Below are 18,479 nucleotides of genomic sequence, written 5' to 3' on the forward strand. Positions count from 1 at the left end.
TGACGGACAATATTTCGGGCTTTCCGGTGTAGCCAGCGGACATCCGGGCCAAAATTTCTTTCTGTGTGCCGGTCGTTGTTCCCGGTCCGATTAGCGAGTTGAGAGATGACGTCTACGACCGGACCACAATACACAGACATCAATACATCTTATAGGTGTTTTAGGTCCAGAATACATTTCTATAAATAGATATCTGCGAGATGTCGATGTCGCGTCTTAAGGCCTATTTCCACCAATTGCGTTATGGTTGCTGTTTTCAGCAGTTTCACCGGATCCGCACCGCATCTGGTGCACATTGGGTTTTATCCCCGGATGTCCGCCGGCTACACCGGGAACCCCAAAACATTGGCTGTCGCCCCCAGAATCTAATCGTCGTCAGACCAATAATATACGATGGGTTTCAAGATTGTCCCAGCTGACTCAAGTCCACTGAGATGCAATGGGACAGAAGAAGATGGAATATCCCCTTTTAGCACAAAATTCCACAATGCATTCTCTTCCCAATTTGAAGGAACATGTGAGAGGGAAGAAGAGCTTGTCTGCTCGTTAGCGCCCCCTGTTACATTTGAACAAATCACCAATAAGTGTCCATGACGGCAGAGTCCTTCATCTTTGTCCCTGGGGTCAGAGTTGGGCCTCCCAGTCCTCGTGTTGCACAGCGCTGAGGGAGCACGGGGGAGCCTCTGTCCATCCAGTGTCTTCCAAGTCATCATAGTCTTCCTCCTCCTCGTCTGGAACATCAAGCAAAGAGCAGATACCATCAGATGTACTGGAGTTCATTGGAGCAGCAGGACATGACTGTTTACATGAACTACAATATTCTTATATTAACTCGATTAATACAATACTCTGAATAAGACATTGGCAGGGTTACCACTACATTACCGTAACCTGAATAAGGTCGTAGCAATAGTCGAATGAAGACGTGGAGTATTCCGATCTTAGTCGCATTATTGGGAGTGCATTGTAGACATGTAAACACCTTAATGGCACTAGTCGTGTTTCCATTACCCTCAGAAATGCACAAAATCTAAATATCGCAATAGAAATCGGGTAATGGAAACACGTAAATTTCGAAAAACCTCCCAAATATCGCAAAAAGTTTTTGCGCTCTCATGAGGTGGTTTTTCAGACGTGTCGATATAGCAGTTTATCGCAAAAGTGTAATGGAAACACATTTTCCGCATTTGCACGTCATGTGACCCATTCTCCTTTGGAAAAGCAGCGGAACATGAGGGCAGGGCCGTAGTCAGGGTTCCGAAATAGGGGAGGTCCAGCAAGGGGAGGCGGATTAAAAAAAAATTAGTTTTTTTCCCCCCCTTTTTAAGCCATATTTAGAGTAATATATCATTTTAAATGAACATTAGGATTATACTGTTGTGATGTCATTATTCAGTATATTCTCTTTCATGTCACCACCTGCTCAGCTCTCCTGTCAACATAATTGTAACTAACAAACACAAACTGTTTTAGCCAAATTCATATCAAAATGACACCTACAAACACAGGTACACAACCCAAGCCGTACACAACACACAAAGTTACTTAGACAGACTAGACACTTACTTTCTTGGTTGTTGCTAAAAAATCTGTCAGTGTCACTCACTGTCTGTCGTTCACTCGCTCACTGTCTCACAGCTCGCTCACCTTCAATTATCTCGCCAGGCAGACAGACAGTCATCACTCACCACCATGCTGCTGCTCTCTCAGAATCAAGTTACCGCGGACGCGGCGTCAGATGACTTCCTGCCTGACCTGCCTTTCGTTTCAAAATAAAAGCGATCCCGTGTTTTTCATGCTTTTCCTGTTTTCCATGCAGATTGTTTTAATTTTTTACAATCTTCGTTCTCAGGACACTCTACAATTTTCTGTTCCCAAAGTCCGAACTGAATTGGGGAAGAAAGCTTTTAGGTTCTCTGCACCCACCGCATGGAACAGTCTGCAGTCTGATCTTAAACTTAATAGCTTAGTAACCTTAAATGGTTTTAAGGCTATGGTAAAATCTCTTGAGAACAGGCTGTCTGTATGCAAATGTTTTATTTGATCATTTTAATGTTTTTCAATTGTATGTGTTTATGTGTTTGTTTGTTGTAACTTTGTGTTGCTGCTGTTTCTTGGCCAGGTCTCTCTTGTAAAAGAGATCTTTGATCTCAATGGGACAAACCTGGTTAAATAAAGGCTAAAAAAAAAAAAAAAATCTCTGAAATATTAAAAAAATCTCTGAAATATTAGGGGAGGTCCGGACCTCCCCGTTCTCATAGCTAGCTACGGCCCTGCATGAGGGAGAAACGGTTCGATAAGCTGTGGCAAAACCTCCTAGCAAGTGGAAAACTTTGAAGCAACGCTAGCAGAAAGACGAGTGTTATGCAAAATAAATATAAAATATATAATGTTTAATGGCAGAAATCGGTCCATGGTGACAGGCTGCCTGTGAGCGCGCATTTGGCACAGCGGCGAGATGAGCTGATGAAAAGCACACACCGGTGCGATGCTTCTGACTGAAGTGAATACAGTGACTGTGAATAATACATTACACACGTTTCAGGTGCAATGTTATAATAGACATTCTGATTATTGAACCAAATCAGCCTTTTCCCCCCTCCATCTCTAAATCGGACCAGTTGTATTAGGCTACCTTTTTTCCTCTGTCTGTCGCGCTCGCATTCACCGCAGCCAGCAACATTTTGCGACTCATTTTCTTTTGAATTGATAATCAGGCTCGTTTATATGCGTTGTAACTTCATGTTGTGATTTGCATTGACCATTGGTTAGATTTGAGCATGCAGGGGATGGGATATGGGCAGATCCCTGTGCGTAATCACTGTGGCAGCTGCTGGTAATGGGGAATTGCGTTCAGGTGTGCGCGCCGTCAGACCAAACTCAACTTCAATGGAAACGCCTACAAGTCGCAATTGTACATTGTCGAAGTTGTAGAAATATCGCAATTATTTTGCGAAAAACTGTAATGGAAACACAGCTACTTATGATGTCATAATCAGTTTTCTCAGCATTTTGTGACACGTACTGCAGTCAAATTGCTTGACGACACACGCTCTTGCTTCCAGCGAGTATTGCACAACAACCTGCGAGCTAGCAACCTACATGTACACGCTCAAAATGTCAAGTTTGACATGTTTTTACATGTTTTTTTTACTGTTTTATGTGATGTTTTTTCTTGCAGGGATTTAGACATTTGGTTCCACCAAAACAACACGAGAAACAATACCTTCTTGTTCCTGGTCATCCAACAGCACAGCGGAGCCGTCCTGGATCAGCTTAACAGAGGGCTCGTCCAGCAGGAAGCACCTGAGGCCACTGACACTCCCGCTCATGGCCTGGACCCTGGGACAGCAGGCCCACAGCTTGGCCAGGGGGTCACACACACACCTGCCAGCACACGCACACACACACACACACACACACACACACACACACACACCCGGGGGGGGGGGGGGGGTCATATACTGTATATGACAATCTGAACTATCAGTTATGGTTTCATCCCACACACTAGCCTGGTAAACCATCCTGATCATGTGACCTCACATTCTGTTTCGCTCTACGTATCAGTCTGGACTTCCAGCCGCGCACATTGATTTTAGTGGGCGGGAGTACTTGACATGATGGACAACTCCTTCAGCCAATCAGCGTCGGATCCAGCCAAATCCAAATCCAGTGGGAAGAATGGTGAAAACGTCTTTTCTGCCGAGGAACTCTGCTGGTGCATAACTCTTCTTGTTTAACTGTTGTTATTGAGTCTATTTCTACAGTAACTGCACTTACGGCTGCGTTTACTCGACTAACGTTACCGTTACTGCTCGTTGCTTCGGAGACAGCACTCTTTTTCCAGCGCTGTCCCTGATTGGCCCGGTCATGTTGTAATTTCTGGAAAACACGGGGGGGGGGGGGCGGGTCAAAGCCCAGACTGATCCATGGAGCGTAACAGAACGTGAGGTCACATGATCAGGATGGTTTTCCCAGGCTAGAAACCCACCGGCCCCGTCTGTAGGAGTCCTGCTGTCCCGCGCAGTCTGTCCCAAACGCCTCGTCCTGCTCCTCGTCCTCCTCACACTCTGAAGCACCTGTTGAAGGTCAGATTCAACATTTTCATGATTCACTTTAATAACCACAGCAAGTCATTAGATTATTACAGGTGAGGAATTTGAATGACTGCAAGTATGCAGCGCAGTGGTCACATCGATACTACAAGACCAGGCCAATTTCCCCTGCTGTCCCGGTCGTAGCTCCACCCCCTCTGCTGATCTAGAGATCTGCTATCTTGTTTTATACTCGCCATGCCGCAAAGGGCACGGGGGACGAGCGAGGACGCGAGCGTCAAATGACGTCATGTGTTGGGCGCGACCCCTGTAGGCCGCCCATCGCGTACCTGAAGATTTTTCTAGCATTTTTCTAGACCTCCGCACGGCTTCTCTCCAAACATGGACGCTTGAGCCACTGAGCCCTGAGCTGTGTTTTCACCACATTTCTTGACCCATGTGATAGGCTAAACTTTGATTAGCAACTGTTCGTTTTTAGTCATTTCAACAAGTAAATGTGTTGTGTTGAGAGCATGGTTGAGAGAGATTAAAAGCAGCACAGAGTAGGCTATCAGGGCTGAGAACTGAAACGGCTATTCAGTAAAAACAAGTTTGGTGATTCATTCATGTGCTGATATACGGTCGGTTGAGAGTGAATGCGCACTCAGTACTGCACATAATAGCGTTTCATTGCGACTTTTCACGGGCTGTTCTCACTATTACCATTGTACAATGTAACATGCTGATCACTTGGCTGATCACTTCCGAGTATAAAAGCATCTGCCCCAGCGTGAGTTCCGCCTCGCGGAGCCTAGCTTGAGTATAATGAGCCCTTTATAGACTAGCACATGCTTCCTCCGATACGAGTGCAGTCACCGGCCACTTCTTTTCACCTGACAGCCGGGAGCTTCACCGGCCGGACATAGCGCATGGGGGATCACGCAACACCCCCCGGTTCCCCTCCCTCCGAACAGGCGCCCTGACAGACAAGAGGAGGCGCTAGTGCAGAGACCAGGACTCCTACCCCACTGGCTTCCCACCCACAGACACGAGCAAATGTGTCTGTAGGAACTTTTTACCAAGCCGGGCGTACCACTGCCAGGAACTGGCACGGTCTCCGGTGGTGGTAGGTGAGTGCTTTTACCTCTACACTACCCAGACACCCAGATCGTTCCCCTCCTCCCCCTCTGTGAGTGTGACAGAGTGCAGAGGTCTCCTCCCCCTCTGTGAGTGTGACAGAGTGCAGAGGTCTCCCCCTCACCTCCTCTGTGAGTGTGACAGAGTGCAGAGGTCTCCTCCCCCTCACCTCCTCTCTGGGTGTGACAGAGTGCAGAGGTCTCCTCCCCCTCACCTCCTCTCTGGGTGTGACAGAGTGCAGAGGTCTCCTCCCCCTCACCTCCTCTCTGGGTGTGACAGAGTGCAGAGGTCTCCTCCCCCTCACCTCCTCTCTGGGTGTGACAGAGTGCAGAGGTCTCCTCCCCCTAACCTCCTCTCTGGGTGTGACAGAGTGCAGATGTCTCCCTCCCCCTCACCTCCTCTCTGGGTGTGACAGAGTGCAGAGGTCTCCTCCCCCTCACCTGCTCTCTGGGTGTGACAGAGTGAAGAGGTCTCCTCCCCCTCACCTCCTCTCTGGGTGTGACAGAGTGCAGAGGTCTCCTCCCCCTCACCTCCTCTCTGGGTGTGACAGAGTGCAGAGGTCTCCTCCCCCTCACCTCCTCTCTGGGTGTGACAGAGTGCAGAGGTCTCCTCCCCCTCACCTCCTCTCTGGGTGTGACAGAGTGCAGAGGTCTCCTCCCCCTCACCTCCTCTCTGGGTGTGACAGAGTGCAGAGGTCTCCTCCCCCTAACCTCCTCTCTGGGTGTGACAGAGTGCAGAGGTCTCCCTCCCCCTCACCTCCTCTCTGGGTGTGACAGAGTGCAGAGGTCTCCTCCCCCTCACCTCCTCTCTGGGTGTGACAGAGTGCAGAGGTCTCCTCCCCCTCACCTCCTCTCTGGGTGTGACAGAGTGCAGAGGTCTCCTCCCCCTCACCTCCTCTCTGGGTGTGACAGAGTGCAGAGGTCTCCTCCCCCTCACCTCCTCTCTGGGTGTGACAGAGTGAAGAGGTCTCCTCCCCCTCACCTCCTCTCTGGGTGTGACAGAGTGCAGAGGTCTCCTCCCCCTCACCTCCTCTCTGGGTGTGACAGAGTGCAGAGGTCTCCTCCCCCTCACCGCTCCTCTCCTCCAGCCCCTCTTCAGCTGCTCAGCCCAGTAGAGCACCTCGCTCACCAGCACCCTCCGAAGGATGTTGTTGTCATGCAGACTGGGGTAGGTTACACTGTACAGCTAATGTGGAAACAGATTGAAAATATATCAGAAACCTGTCACTGATCTCTGAGACATATTTACTCATTAAAATTGAGAATAAGGGGGTTTGATTGGGTTGGTGAATGACTCAGTGATGACTTGGCCAGGTGCTGACAGTTTTACTTCGTTTCGAACTCAAGCTCTCACTCTAGTGCCTAGTTCGCTGCTTACGCAGCCAATGGAAGATTGTCATTTTGCTCCGCAAAATTACTTTACATTAAAACCGTCCACCCACCCGTAGGTGGCGTGGTGCCTCCCTGGGGCTGACGTGGATCCACGTGACTACGTCACGTCCCGTCATCCCAGGAAACGTCACTCTTCAAATCTTCCAGCCAGCGGGAGGTTGTGTTGTCTAAAGCTCCGGTGTTAGCTCGAAGTTAGCGCTATAAACATAGCTTAGAAAATAGGCTCGTTCCGTCTGAACTGCCCACCTTGAGGGGTTTTAGGTGGATGAGGTAAAACAGGCTTCGGGGACCCGATCCTGTTCTCTTCACCAAGCGGCGGCGGATCAAGTCATCAAAGCTAAGCGTGTCTTCTTACAGTTAACACTTGTTGTGCTACCGCCGTGTAGCTGTGTGAAACGTTCCCCGGCTGGGGCAGCGTTTATCGGCTTGAGGGCTGACTAAGGTCTGCGCTCAAAACTGTTTAAGCTTGGTACTGTATAGCACAAGAACAATAGGCTAATTAGCCCAGTTTGTTGCAGATGAGCTAGCGTGCACCCGTGCGGTTAGTGTCCGTGTGCTAGGTACTTTAAGCGCCTTACTCCGGCTGGAGTAACGTTAGATAGATAGTATAGCTATTTGCTCAGTGCAGCTAGCATCTAGCTTGTAGCACTCCAGCTATCTGGTTGCGTCCCCAGACAGGGTAACACACCCAGTATTGTGGCAGATAGCTAACGTGCACACGTACAGTTAGTGTCTGTGTTAGTGCTGCACGATTAATCGAATCGCAATCGCAATCGCGATGTCAGCACGTGCGATTACATAACCGCAAAAGTGTGCGATTTTTTTTTTTTTTTCATGTCTTTTTGAGTGTGTGTGTGTGTGTGTGAGAGCCTCCTCTAACTTAACGTTACACGCGACGCAGCAAACACACGTTTCTCTGCCATCACACTGGGCATCAATACTAGCGGGAGACTTCTCCCATGCACTCCCGCAAATAAGTAATGTTATGTGCAGCAAGGTTACATATTATCTACCGAGAGGGCGAGAGAGAACATCCATGATCGCTAACAGCAAGCTATGCTAATAACTAGCTAGCCATTCGTTCAGAAACGCATGTAAACAGCCATGTGATCAGTGAGAACGTCAGTAAAATAAGGAGAGAGCTGCAGGTGCTTATGCAGAACTAGTGCGCGATTAAGTACACAGTGGGGATGACCCGCTGTGATGAAGAATATAACGAGATTAACAAGGTTGATAGCAAAACACTGTCACAGCTCCCAGCACTGGCAGCATCACCTCCAGGCTAGCTAACTAGCCTGTCACATGACGCCTTCATGGTCCCTCGTTAAAAGTCTGCAGATGCACGTTCTCACCTCTCTCTCAAGAAGCGTCACGTGAGTGTGGCGTTTAAGGCCATCTGTCGCTACAAAATAAATAAACGGGGTGTATCATTCATTAGTATTGCTGGACAGACATGTAACTAACTTTGCAACTTTGCTGAGCCATCTTCTATGTACTGTAACACAGTGCAGTTTCTATTTGACTGGTGTTTCTTTTTTACATGTTTGGGACAGGCAAATGTCTCAAAATGTTTTATTTTTTTGTAAAGATAATTTAATTTCAAATTGTTTTATTTTTTTTAGTTTTAATATATTTTAAATTGTAACATATTTCATGTATTTTAGTCTGTGATATGTGAAACCGTGGTATTTTTGTCCAAGGTTATCATACTGTCAAAAACTCATGCCGGCACATCCCTAGATACCTCTTGTTTATTATATCGCAATCACAATCGCAATCGCAATATTGTCCACCCTAATCGCTAATCGCACCTTTTCCCCAAATCGTGCAGCACTAGTCTGTGTGCTAAGTACTTTAGGCGCCAGCTACCTCTGTGTAGGGCGCGCGTTAAGCGAGTAGTAGCTAGAAGCCATGCTCTTCAGTTAGCTAGATAGCTGGCTTGCTCCCGTGCAGCCAGTATCTAGCGTTGTGTAGCACTCCAGCTATCTTACCGTTGCAGGCTACTGTTAGTTAGCTTACACGGTAACCCCGTTAATTCCTGTTAGCAGAGAGAGGGGGGAACAGCTAGGTGCTGTGTTAGCTGTGAGGCTACGGCACAATGAAATGAATGTGTGCACTGCCTAAGGGCATGAGCACGCTGCACAGGCGTTGCTGGGACCTATGGCTTGTAGTGTAGCTATTACTGGCGTCGGCCCCGAAGGGGGCACTCTGAGATATTAGTTGAGGAAATACGCTAGCTAGGTGAGCTCGCTCCACATTGTGTTGGCCGCTTCTCTCAGTACTTACGCCATCTTAGCCAGCTTGCTTGTCTGCTAAGTGTTGCTTGCCTCGTGCAAATAGCATCTACTAACTAGATTGTAACTCCCTCTGAGGAGTTTCTTCTGAGATTGACTAGCTTCGCGGGCCGCTGGCTTCAGCTTGCGGTCACGCTTGCTTCCCCGTGTTACTCAGGGTAGAGACTCGCTGCACCGGCTTGTGCGCAGGCTTGTGTTAGCGCACGCTTGTCTCTCAGTGCTTACGCTAGCTTAGCTAGTGGCTTGTTCACGCCTGTTCTCTCGGGTTAACAGGTTGTGGGTATTGTTGCCTTCCTTTCGGGCTGGGCTATTGCCGCTTACGTTACCGTTGCACGCGCACGTTCGCTAGCCTCCGGGTTGCTTACTGTCTAGCCTGTGCTTCTTGCTAGTTTGTTAGCTTGCTTAAACGGTACTCCCGCTAACAGGGTGCGGCCTGCGGGAGCTTGGTATTTAGTGATTAGCTTCCTGCTTCTCTTGCTACTGAGCAGGGAAAGTCAGCGAGGGGATGGGCTGTGTGTAAAACTACATTGGCCGAGTATGAACCGGCACGATAAGTGCGTGTTCTGCCTTGGGCATGAGCACGCTGCACAGGCGCTTTGAACCCTCGGTCTTGCAGCTGCTGGGCTATCTTCACGAGCGAGCCCTCCAAGGGAGCAGTTCGTGGGGCGATGCCCAGGGCCGCAGCTAAAGCTCTTGAGAGTGTGAGAGCTAGCTTGCATACGTGCAGATAGCATTAGTACTGTTAGCACAGAACGATAGTATTGTTGCAGATAGCTGGCGTGCACCCGTGCAGTTAGTATCTGCGTGCTAAGTACATTGGGCGCGAGCTACCTCCACTACACGCATTCCCTTGTTGGGGCGTCCCCTGCAAGTGCAGGGAGCCTGACAGGGGGCACAGCGCACCTTGGTCCATGGCCACGGCCTGGCCTTGGTTGGCAGCGCTCAGATCAAGTTCACCGGTTGGCTCACCAAGGCTGGGCTCAGTCCCAGCCTCCGGCTTGTAGCTTTAGGCCCACCGTCCTCGGTGCCCAAGGCCCGAGTTCGGTCGGGAGCTCCCCCAGGGTCTCATATCCGTCATCAGGGCTCGCCGTTGGTCCATGGCTACGGCCTGGCCTCGGCTAGAGGCTCCTAGGACAAGCCCACCATCAATGGCGCCGTGGGCCCATTGCTGGTCGGGAGCTCTCCTGGGGACCGCACTGCCGGACAAGTCCGCGTGCGGCCGGACTAGAAAGAGAACGTTACCTCCGCAGTCCCCCCCCCAGCCTGCGAAAGTCACACGGCGGGGGGGGATTACGTCGATACAACGCAGTAGGCGGAGCTTGCGTAAGAAATTCTCCCCCAGCATGCACAGCTTCTACGGAACTGACCATGCGGCGGGGGGGGGCGTAGCCTCTCACGTCCTGCCCCCCCATCAGGGTACCGGATCAGTCCTGGTGCCCAACAATATACTCAGGACGGGTTCCGCTCCTTGGCCACAAGAGACCATCTTTGTAAGCCAACAGGCTCGATGCCTGGGAGCATCTATGTTCCCCGTCCCCTTTAAACGGCGCACCCTCCAGAAGGGATACGCTCTACAGTTGCCAGGCCCCCACCCACATTCGACGGGACCCCCGATACGGCCGTGGAGGGGGAGTCCATGGACATACTCCACAAGGAGGTTATTCGTTCCTCGCCAAAGCGGCGATGCGCTCGGTTCCCAAGGCAGAGGTGCGATTGGGTTCTACCACAGGTACTTTGTCGTGCCCAAGAAGGACGGCTCCATGCGTCCAGAATTGGACCTTCGGCGTCTCAACGAGGTGCTGAGGAAGTCCCGTTCCGAATGCTCTCTTTTCCCCGCCTGTTCAACGCGTTGAGACAGGGGGATTTCTTACTTCCGTGGATCTGAAAGTTGCATTCTTCCATGTCCACGTGGTCAGGAGACACAGGAAATACCTGAGGTTCTCCTTCCTGGGGAAGGCTTACGAATTCTGTGTCTTGCCATCCGGCATGTCTTAAGCCCGCGAACCTTCGAAAGAGCGGTGTGCGTGGAGACAGCCTTGGCTCCCCTCCGCGCGAGGGGGATCCGCGTCTTCCTATATCGCGACGACGCTCTCATAGAGTTGGCCGACTCGAGGGTCTGTGCCACGGAACATACCAAGGTGGTGACCGATCACCGGCAAACCTTAGGGTTTTTGGTGAACTGGCAGAAGAGTTGCCTCGTCCCAGCGCAGGCGGCAACCTTCCCGGGGCTCGAGCTAGACTCCCTGCGAGCCTTTCGCCAGGGCGACAGGCTCGCACAGTGCGGACAGCAAGCCAAGGACGTTAGGTCTGTGCCCTCGGTGTCAGTGCATCAGTGCACAGTGATGTTGGGCCTGATGGCCTCAGCACTGCATGTGCTCCCACTGGGGAGGCTACACATGCGCCCGTAGTCCAAATCTGGTTCCTCAGGCTTCGCCTGGACCCGGCTGGGGACCATCATCGCAGGGTTCCTCTGACAGGTCAGGCCCGGCAGGCGCTGGCCATATGGGCGGACCCCCGTTACCTCTCGAGAGGTACTCAGTTGGGCCCTGTCCTGCTCAGGATGGTGATTCACACCGACGCCTCCCTCTGGGGGTGGGGTGCGATTTGCGGGTTTAAAGGTTCTGTCCTTAAAGACCGCGCTGCTGCTGGCCTTGTCGTCAGGAAAGAGAGTTGGTGACCTGATTGCCCTCTCGGTGCAGCAGGCCTGTATGGTTTTTGGGGATGATGGGCGCAGGGTTAGGTTGCGACCTAACCCGGCTTACCAACCCAAGAGTATTAATGCCGGCTATAGGTCTATGGTCATAGACTTATCAGCATTCTGTCCCCCGCCGTTCAGTTCGGGTGAGGAGAGACGCTTGCACATGCTGTGCCCCGTAAGGGTGCTCTCGGCCTATGTGGCCAGGACGCGTTCATTACGCACTACAGACCAGTTGTTGGTCTGCTTTGGGCAGAAGGCCCAGGGTGGGCCCCTTTCCAAGGATCGCTTATCACACTGGATAGTGGAGGCGATCGCGTTGGCATACTCTGCCGTGGGTAAGATACCCCCGGAGGGTATCAAGGCGCATTCTACGCGAGGTGTTGCGACATCCTCTGCGTTGTTGCGTGGTGTTTCGGTGGAGGACATGTGTGCCGCGGCCTCATGGTCCTCTTATCACACGTTTGTCAGGTACTACAGTCTCGATGTGTCCGGTTCGCGGTTCGCGCACGCGGCACTGTCGGTGGCAAGGAAGTAGTATTGTTGCCACTCTAATATGTCAGACGGTCAGGCATGAACGTTGCCATACGGCCGTGGTTCACCGACGCCTTTCGGGTCGCCCTGTAGGGTGCTCCCGGCAGCAAGGGCGGTTGAATTTGGCACTAGAGTGAGAGCTTGAGTTCGAAACGAAGTAAAACGTTAGGGTTGTACTACAACCCAGGTTTTACGAGTGAGAACGAGAGCTCTCACTACCCAGCCTTGCTGCGTCGATGCGTCGTTGATTGCGTCGGATCTCAGCTGGCTGGAAGAATGAGTGACGTTTCCTGGGATGACGGGACGTGACGTAGTCACGTGGATCCACGTCAGCCCCAGGGAGGCACCACGCCACCTACGGGTGGGTGGACGGTTTTAATGTAAAGTAATTTTGCGGAGCAAAATGACAATCTTCCATTGGCTGCATAAGCAGCGAACTAAGCACTAGAGTGAGAGCTCTCGTTCTCACTCGTAAAACCTGGGTTGTAGTACAACCCTAACGTTTTTTTTTATCAATTTTTCTCCCCAATTGTACTTGGCCAATTTCCCCCTGCTGCCCCCGTCGCTGCTCCCCCCTCTGCCGATCTGGGGAGATCCATAGACTAGCACCATGCTTCCTCTGACACATGCGCAGTTGCCAGCCGCTTCGTTTCACATGAGAGCGGGGAGCTTCACCGGCAGGACGTAGCACATGGGAGGATCACGCTATTCCCACCAGTTCCCTTCAACCCTGAACAGGCGCCCTGAGCAACCAGAGGAGGCACTAGTCCAGCGACCAGGACACATACCCCTAATCCAGCTTCCCACCCGCAGACACAGCCAATCATGCCTGTATGGACGCCCGGCCAAGTCTGAGGTAACACGGTGCCGCAAACCTGCCCTGTGAAGATGTGCCATGTGGATCATCACTCACCAGAGTATATGAGAAGATGCCATGTGGATCATCACTCACCAGAGTATATGAGAAGATGCCATGTGGATCATCACTCACCAGAGTATATGAGAAGATGCCATGTGGATCATCACTCACCAGAGTATATGAGAAGATGCCATGTGGATCATCATCGGGGAGCATGCGGGCATGGTCTCTGCTGCTCAGCCTGTGGAACACGGCGATCTGGGAGCAGAAGCCCACCCTCTCCTGCTGGCCAGGCGGCACCAGGCCAACACCGGTGAACTGCGCCTCGTAACCATGCTGCAGACATGCCCGGACAGCCCTGAGGACAGACAGAACACAGGAAAACAATCCATTCAAATCTTTACTATTGGAAAAGGAGACATGTTTTAAGAGGCCTGAAACATTACTGCAGATAAAATGACAAGAGACTCAGGTAGTTTATTCAGGGTTAACTTCCCACGGGTCCTTGACAGTTCTTTTGATATGTCTACGTCTACTATTTTCCTACATTTCCCAGAATGACTTTCAACAACCCGCAGAGAAAGGATGTGATCTTGTTGCATTCAATGGCTGTCATTTTCATTTAGTCAGTTATCCACAGGACTAAAACAAATACCAATAGTTTATGTTTTTTCAACTCTGTTATGGTGTTTTTGGGATCCTTAAAAATGACGTACCAGGATTGGAACTCCGCTCTGGTCCACTCAAACTTGTGGTCGCTGTGCCTGAAGCCCGTCAGGCCGGGAAGAAGGGGGTTGAACTCACAGTTTGGCGTGCTGACGATAACCGCTGCTGGGGCCATGTAGCCAAACAGCACCTCAGAGAAGCGCTCCACATCAGCAAGATGGAGGTGCTCTATGCTGCAGAGAGCCAGGCAGGAAACAGAGTGAGAAACAAAGACACATGCCCAATCCAAAATATATATCTGCCCTCTGGACTTCAGTCCAACGTACCGTGACACGTTCAATGTCATCACGTCAAGTCTGCGAGGGCGAGAGACTGCAAGGCTATAATAATAACCCACTGATAGACACACGTCTATAGACTACAATAAAATGCCCAATGTGGTTGAATATTATTTCTGGCCTACATGATTCTAGTAACGTTTTAATTAAATAATTGTTTTACATTATTCATAATCATTTTTTTTTTTTTTTTTTTTCTACAAGCGGAAAAATGACGTCACGTCCGTATTACAATGAATTGTGGGCTACCTCTCATGGAACTTGTACACATTTTAAATTACATTTCTTTCGGTTGCCACACTTGGTTGTTAATACGGTTTGTTGTTCCCATTTATGTAACTTGTGCACCAACCACACCAAGTCAATTTCCTTGTATGTGCAAACATACCATAGCCAACATACCATAGCCAAGATTTGATTCTATTCTATTCTAATTCAGTCAGTGAAGTCTGGAAGCGGACTCTTTGGAAGTCTGCAGAAAGTCCACTTGAGCGACCCCTTGTGGACTGGATGGATTGTGGATTTGTCTGCGTGTCTACAAGTGAAGTGATGTCTGGACATTTGGATTTGGCCATAGACAGACAGTAAGAAATAGAAGACAGAAATCAAAGTGAAAGATTTAGACTGACGCTGATCAACCCCAGAGGAAGTGGCGACTTACAGTTCTATACTGGTCACCAGATCGAATCCTCTAAGGCGGCCGTCTCTCTGCGTGACTGAGCCCTGGTACAGCTCAATGCTCAGTTGATCAAAACTTGGCAGCAGATAGTCAGTTGAGATAGGGGCTAATTCATACCTGGGAAAAATAAAAGCAATCCTATTTCTGTAGGTTGTGATTGTGTCACATGTCACAAACTAAAATCTCAAGTCAATGAACTAATTTAAACTTACATGTTTTTCCTCATCACGTCTCTGTCGATGTCCACTCCGACCAGCAGTTCAATTTCCGGGTGGAATTTCAGCCTCCTGAGGAGGGTGCACTCGTTGCACCCCAAGTCCACCACCTAATGTGAAGGAGAACACTGAAGCCGTTTTCACACATGCGCTTTATACCGGGAAATGACCAGAAAGTGGTCTATGCCTTTCATGTGTGAAAATTGTTTTCCGGTATAAGCGCGACCCCGTCATCGCGGACATATCATCACTTTGGAGGTTGTCAGAAGAGCGGTATGTCTGCTTCATGTGTGGGCGTGCAGATTTCCCCCCTCCCTCTCTGCTCTCTCTGGCCAGTCCTTCAGTCAGCAGCCCGACACACAGGACACAGCGAAAATGACAGCGGCTTCTAGTCTGAAGCCGCCCAACGCTTGTTGAGAAAGCAGATGCACAAAGCGAAATGTGGAAGTATTTTGCTTACTTACGTTGCTGACAGCGAAGGCAAGCCCGGACACATGAAACGAAGCCAGTCTGTAAAAAGTGCTTCAACGCGACGCAGGTGAACGGATAAACATCGAACCAGCCAGGCTATTTCTCTCAGACACGGATCCCAACTTCTTCAAATATTTCAGTTCAAAGACTGGTTAGCGAATGTGAAGGATACAACATACATGCCCTCTTAAGTCAAACGAGTGATCACTGAGGATACGTCCCAGTTATGCATCCATGCAATGTTTTTTCTTTATTAGTTAGCCTGGCTTAGCCAGTGACTCATAGGAATAGACTATGTGACAACCAGGAAAGACTAGTGACTACTGGAGAGTCAGTTGACACCCAGGTAGCAGTATGGGTTAGCTCCCCAGCCTGCGTCTTCCGTGAGGAAGAAGCCCAACAACCCACGAGAGGCCTTTTAGGAGGGCCATTCAAGCCGCAAGTGGAGACTGCAGTGCCACCAAGTACTGGTACTGCATGGTATCCACCAAGATACCATCACCTCGGAATGAGATGTTTGGAGCGGGGGAGTCTGGTGCAGCGCACAGGTCCTAGACCTGGTGAGACGAGGGAGGAGCCCGGCCGGGTGGCAACCCACAGAGCCCGGTCCCTCTACGTACCAGCCCCCCTCCCAGTCCCGGCAGAGTAGTTCCGGAGCAGCGGATTGAGTGGCCCTGACCGCGTGACCAGACCCTTCCTGGAGGGCTGACCGTGGGTAGCTACTGGGATGTAAGTTGGGGCTTGGCCAGCCCCGGCTGGGTCACCTGGGCGAGGGTGTATGATGTTGCGAGACCCGAAACATCCTATGACCCCAGGGTACATCACTGAGGATACGTCCGAGTTATGCATCCATGAAATGTTTTTTTCTTTATCAACTTTAATCAATTCTTATAGCTACATTTTCTCATTTCATCATTTTTACTGATCATCGGCTGTGTCTGAATAACAGCCAAACCACAAACCAGTCCTAAAAGTTATAATCTTCATCTCCACACAAGTGCTGCATGGTGTTAGAAATATTAGATATGCCAAAATGTGTAATATGTCTGTGGTGTAATGTTATTGTTTGACATTTGACCTGTCGATGATGTCACAGGGGCGGGCAGTATCAGTTCCGGTGTGACAGCCTAACTGGTCGCTCCACTATCCTGTCTCCAGGATGCATGTGATTGTTGTTTACTTCCTGCAGCAGCTGTTGTGCACTTCTGTCCGCAGATTCACCACAACTCCACAATGAAACGCTGAAGTCTCCGGCGGATGAAAACTACTCTTCTTTGCTTTTTACCATCTTTTAATCTCCACTGTGCCTGTCCAACAAATAAATAAACTTAACTAAACACAGGATAGTCAAACGTGTCTGCCAAAAAATCTCTCAGTGGGTGTGACTGTGCTTGGAATGAAACCCGCCTACCCTCTTCCTGGTGTTAAAATATGACATTAAATTAAAATACAAAAATTCTCTTTCAAGGCGAGTGTTACGATTATTACAGCTTTTCAGAGCAGCGATGACTGCTAAAAAAATAAATGCAAAAAAATCGATTCCCTGCGGGTTTCGATCAGCATATACAAAAGGTTCCAACGCAGTAACCCATGCACCTAACCCTCTTTGCCACCAGTCCATTCCAGTTTACTGAAGTCAACTCACTTTATAATGAATGACTACGCAACATCCGTGACTAGTTGAACTGAAGCTTGTCACATTAACTTGTTGCTCATGAAAACATTGAACTATTCGCTGCCTGATAGTTGAGACTGCACGGTTTACAAGAACTGGATGCTGATCATTTATCGGGTCGATATCGTACAGTACATCCCTATTCTTAATTAAATGTATTAAATGCAGTCAAACATCACTTGGTAGATACCTTAGTTGGAGCATACTGTAGATCGCTGCACCATGCTGAACGTGCACGCGTCCTGCAGTCACCATCATGTCCCATCACAGCCAGGTACCTTTAAACAGACAAACCAGTGTCAGTCTGGCTACAGACTAGAGTCAAGGTTAACACGAGGTGGACACTACCTTCACTGATGTCACATATTCTGTTTTCTCAACAGCTGTTCAGACCAACCACACTCCAAGTTTCTCTCACCATTTTCACATTATGGTCTGGGAATCATGCTGGAGGTACAGATGTCATATTCACCTTCTACCATGTTGGCTGTTCTTGAAGCAGGCAGCCATCTTGGCTAATCTGTTCAAGAAAACAAAGCTGATTTTAACAATGCTTAACAAATCCTACAATGTAGGACAAATGAGCTACATGCTCAGTTGTAAATTATTTCAGTAAAGAGGTTTTCCTTTTGTCAAATGTCTTCACTAGCCTGATGAAAAATGAATTATAAAATGAGAATATCATGTGTTGATGTGACAGGATGACAGATATGAAGAAGATGTTTAGATGTTTATGTTCATTGTTATGTTATATTTACCTTGGGGTACCAAATTTTATTTAGTTACGGCACTAACAAACATTCAGTATATATTGTGGTTGATAATGCACTACAGGATTTACGCCACAAGGCGGCACCTGTGAGCAAGTGATAACTGGTAAACGAGATACGGGAGAAGAAGAGTTGTTTTTCCGGTGTGAAGCAGTAGAATGCTGGCTGTAGCAACAGGCAGCAGCAGTGGTCGAGCAGCAGAGGAGTAACGGGGAAGGATAGACGCTGTTTGTGTTAATTTTGTTGCCAGTACTGAAGTAATAAAACCCCCCTTGGGACGAAACTCAAATCCAGTGTCCGCCTCGAATCTCTGGCTGCAACATATTTGGCGAGCCCAGCCAGGAAAAGAGTTTTACATGTGTGTGCGTCCGCCATTACCGACACCCGACGGAGAAAGAGGACTTTTCTCCTGAGACGAACCTGAAAAAAAAGAGAGAAAAGAAGCGCGATTCGGTGATTAGCTGCACTCAATTCAAGATGGAGTTGGAGACCGTTCTAGACCACGCCACCACCACGCTGTGCCAACTAAGCCAGGACCGGATGGTGGAGGTCTGTAAATATCTCAAATGCATTGAAGATGTTGAGGCTGCTGCTAATAAGAGCCGACGAGCACTCATTAAAATTGCAGAAAATAAGTTGGATGTTATTGAACAAGATGAAGAGCCGAAGGAAGCAATTCGGATCATTACTGAACTGATAAGTTTCATGGAAGACATGA

The 18,479-nt window shown here is 49.4% G+C and overlaps 1 protein-coding gene across 1 annotated transcript; it reads right to left on the bottom strand.

Annotated features, from left to right (window-relative positions):
• Window positions 1–624: 624 nt before the first annotated feature.
• LOC310776263 (small RNA 2'-O-methyltransferase-like) lies at window positions 625–17,501 on the bottom strand (the record flags this gene model as incomplete). The annotated part of the gene is made up of 10 exons (XM_083636472.1): window positions 625–731; window positions 3,227–3,342; window positions 3,995–4,082; window positions 6,263–6,359; window positions 13,119–13,305; window positions 13,664–13,846; window positions 14,613–14,747; window positions 14,843–14,955; window positions 16,728–16,734; window positions 17,464–17,501. 10 exons carry the CDS (start codon window positions 17,499–17,501, stop codon window positions 625–627), a joined length of 1,071 nt encoding a protein of 356 aa, XP_083492598.1.
• Between the last annotated feature and the right edge of the window lie 978 nt (window positions 17,502–18,479).

Source organism: Poromitra crassiceps (genome assembly GCF_964638095.1).
Source record: "Poromitra crassiceps genome assembly, chromosome: 5".
NCBI lineage: Eukaryota > Metazoa > Chordata > Actinopteri > Beryciformes > Melamphaidae > Poromitra > Poromitra crassiceps.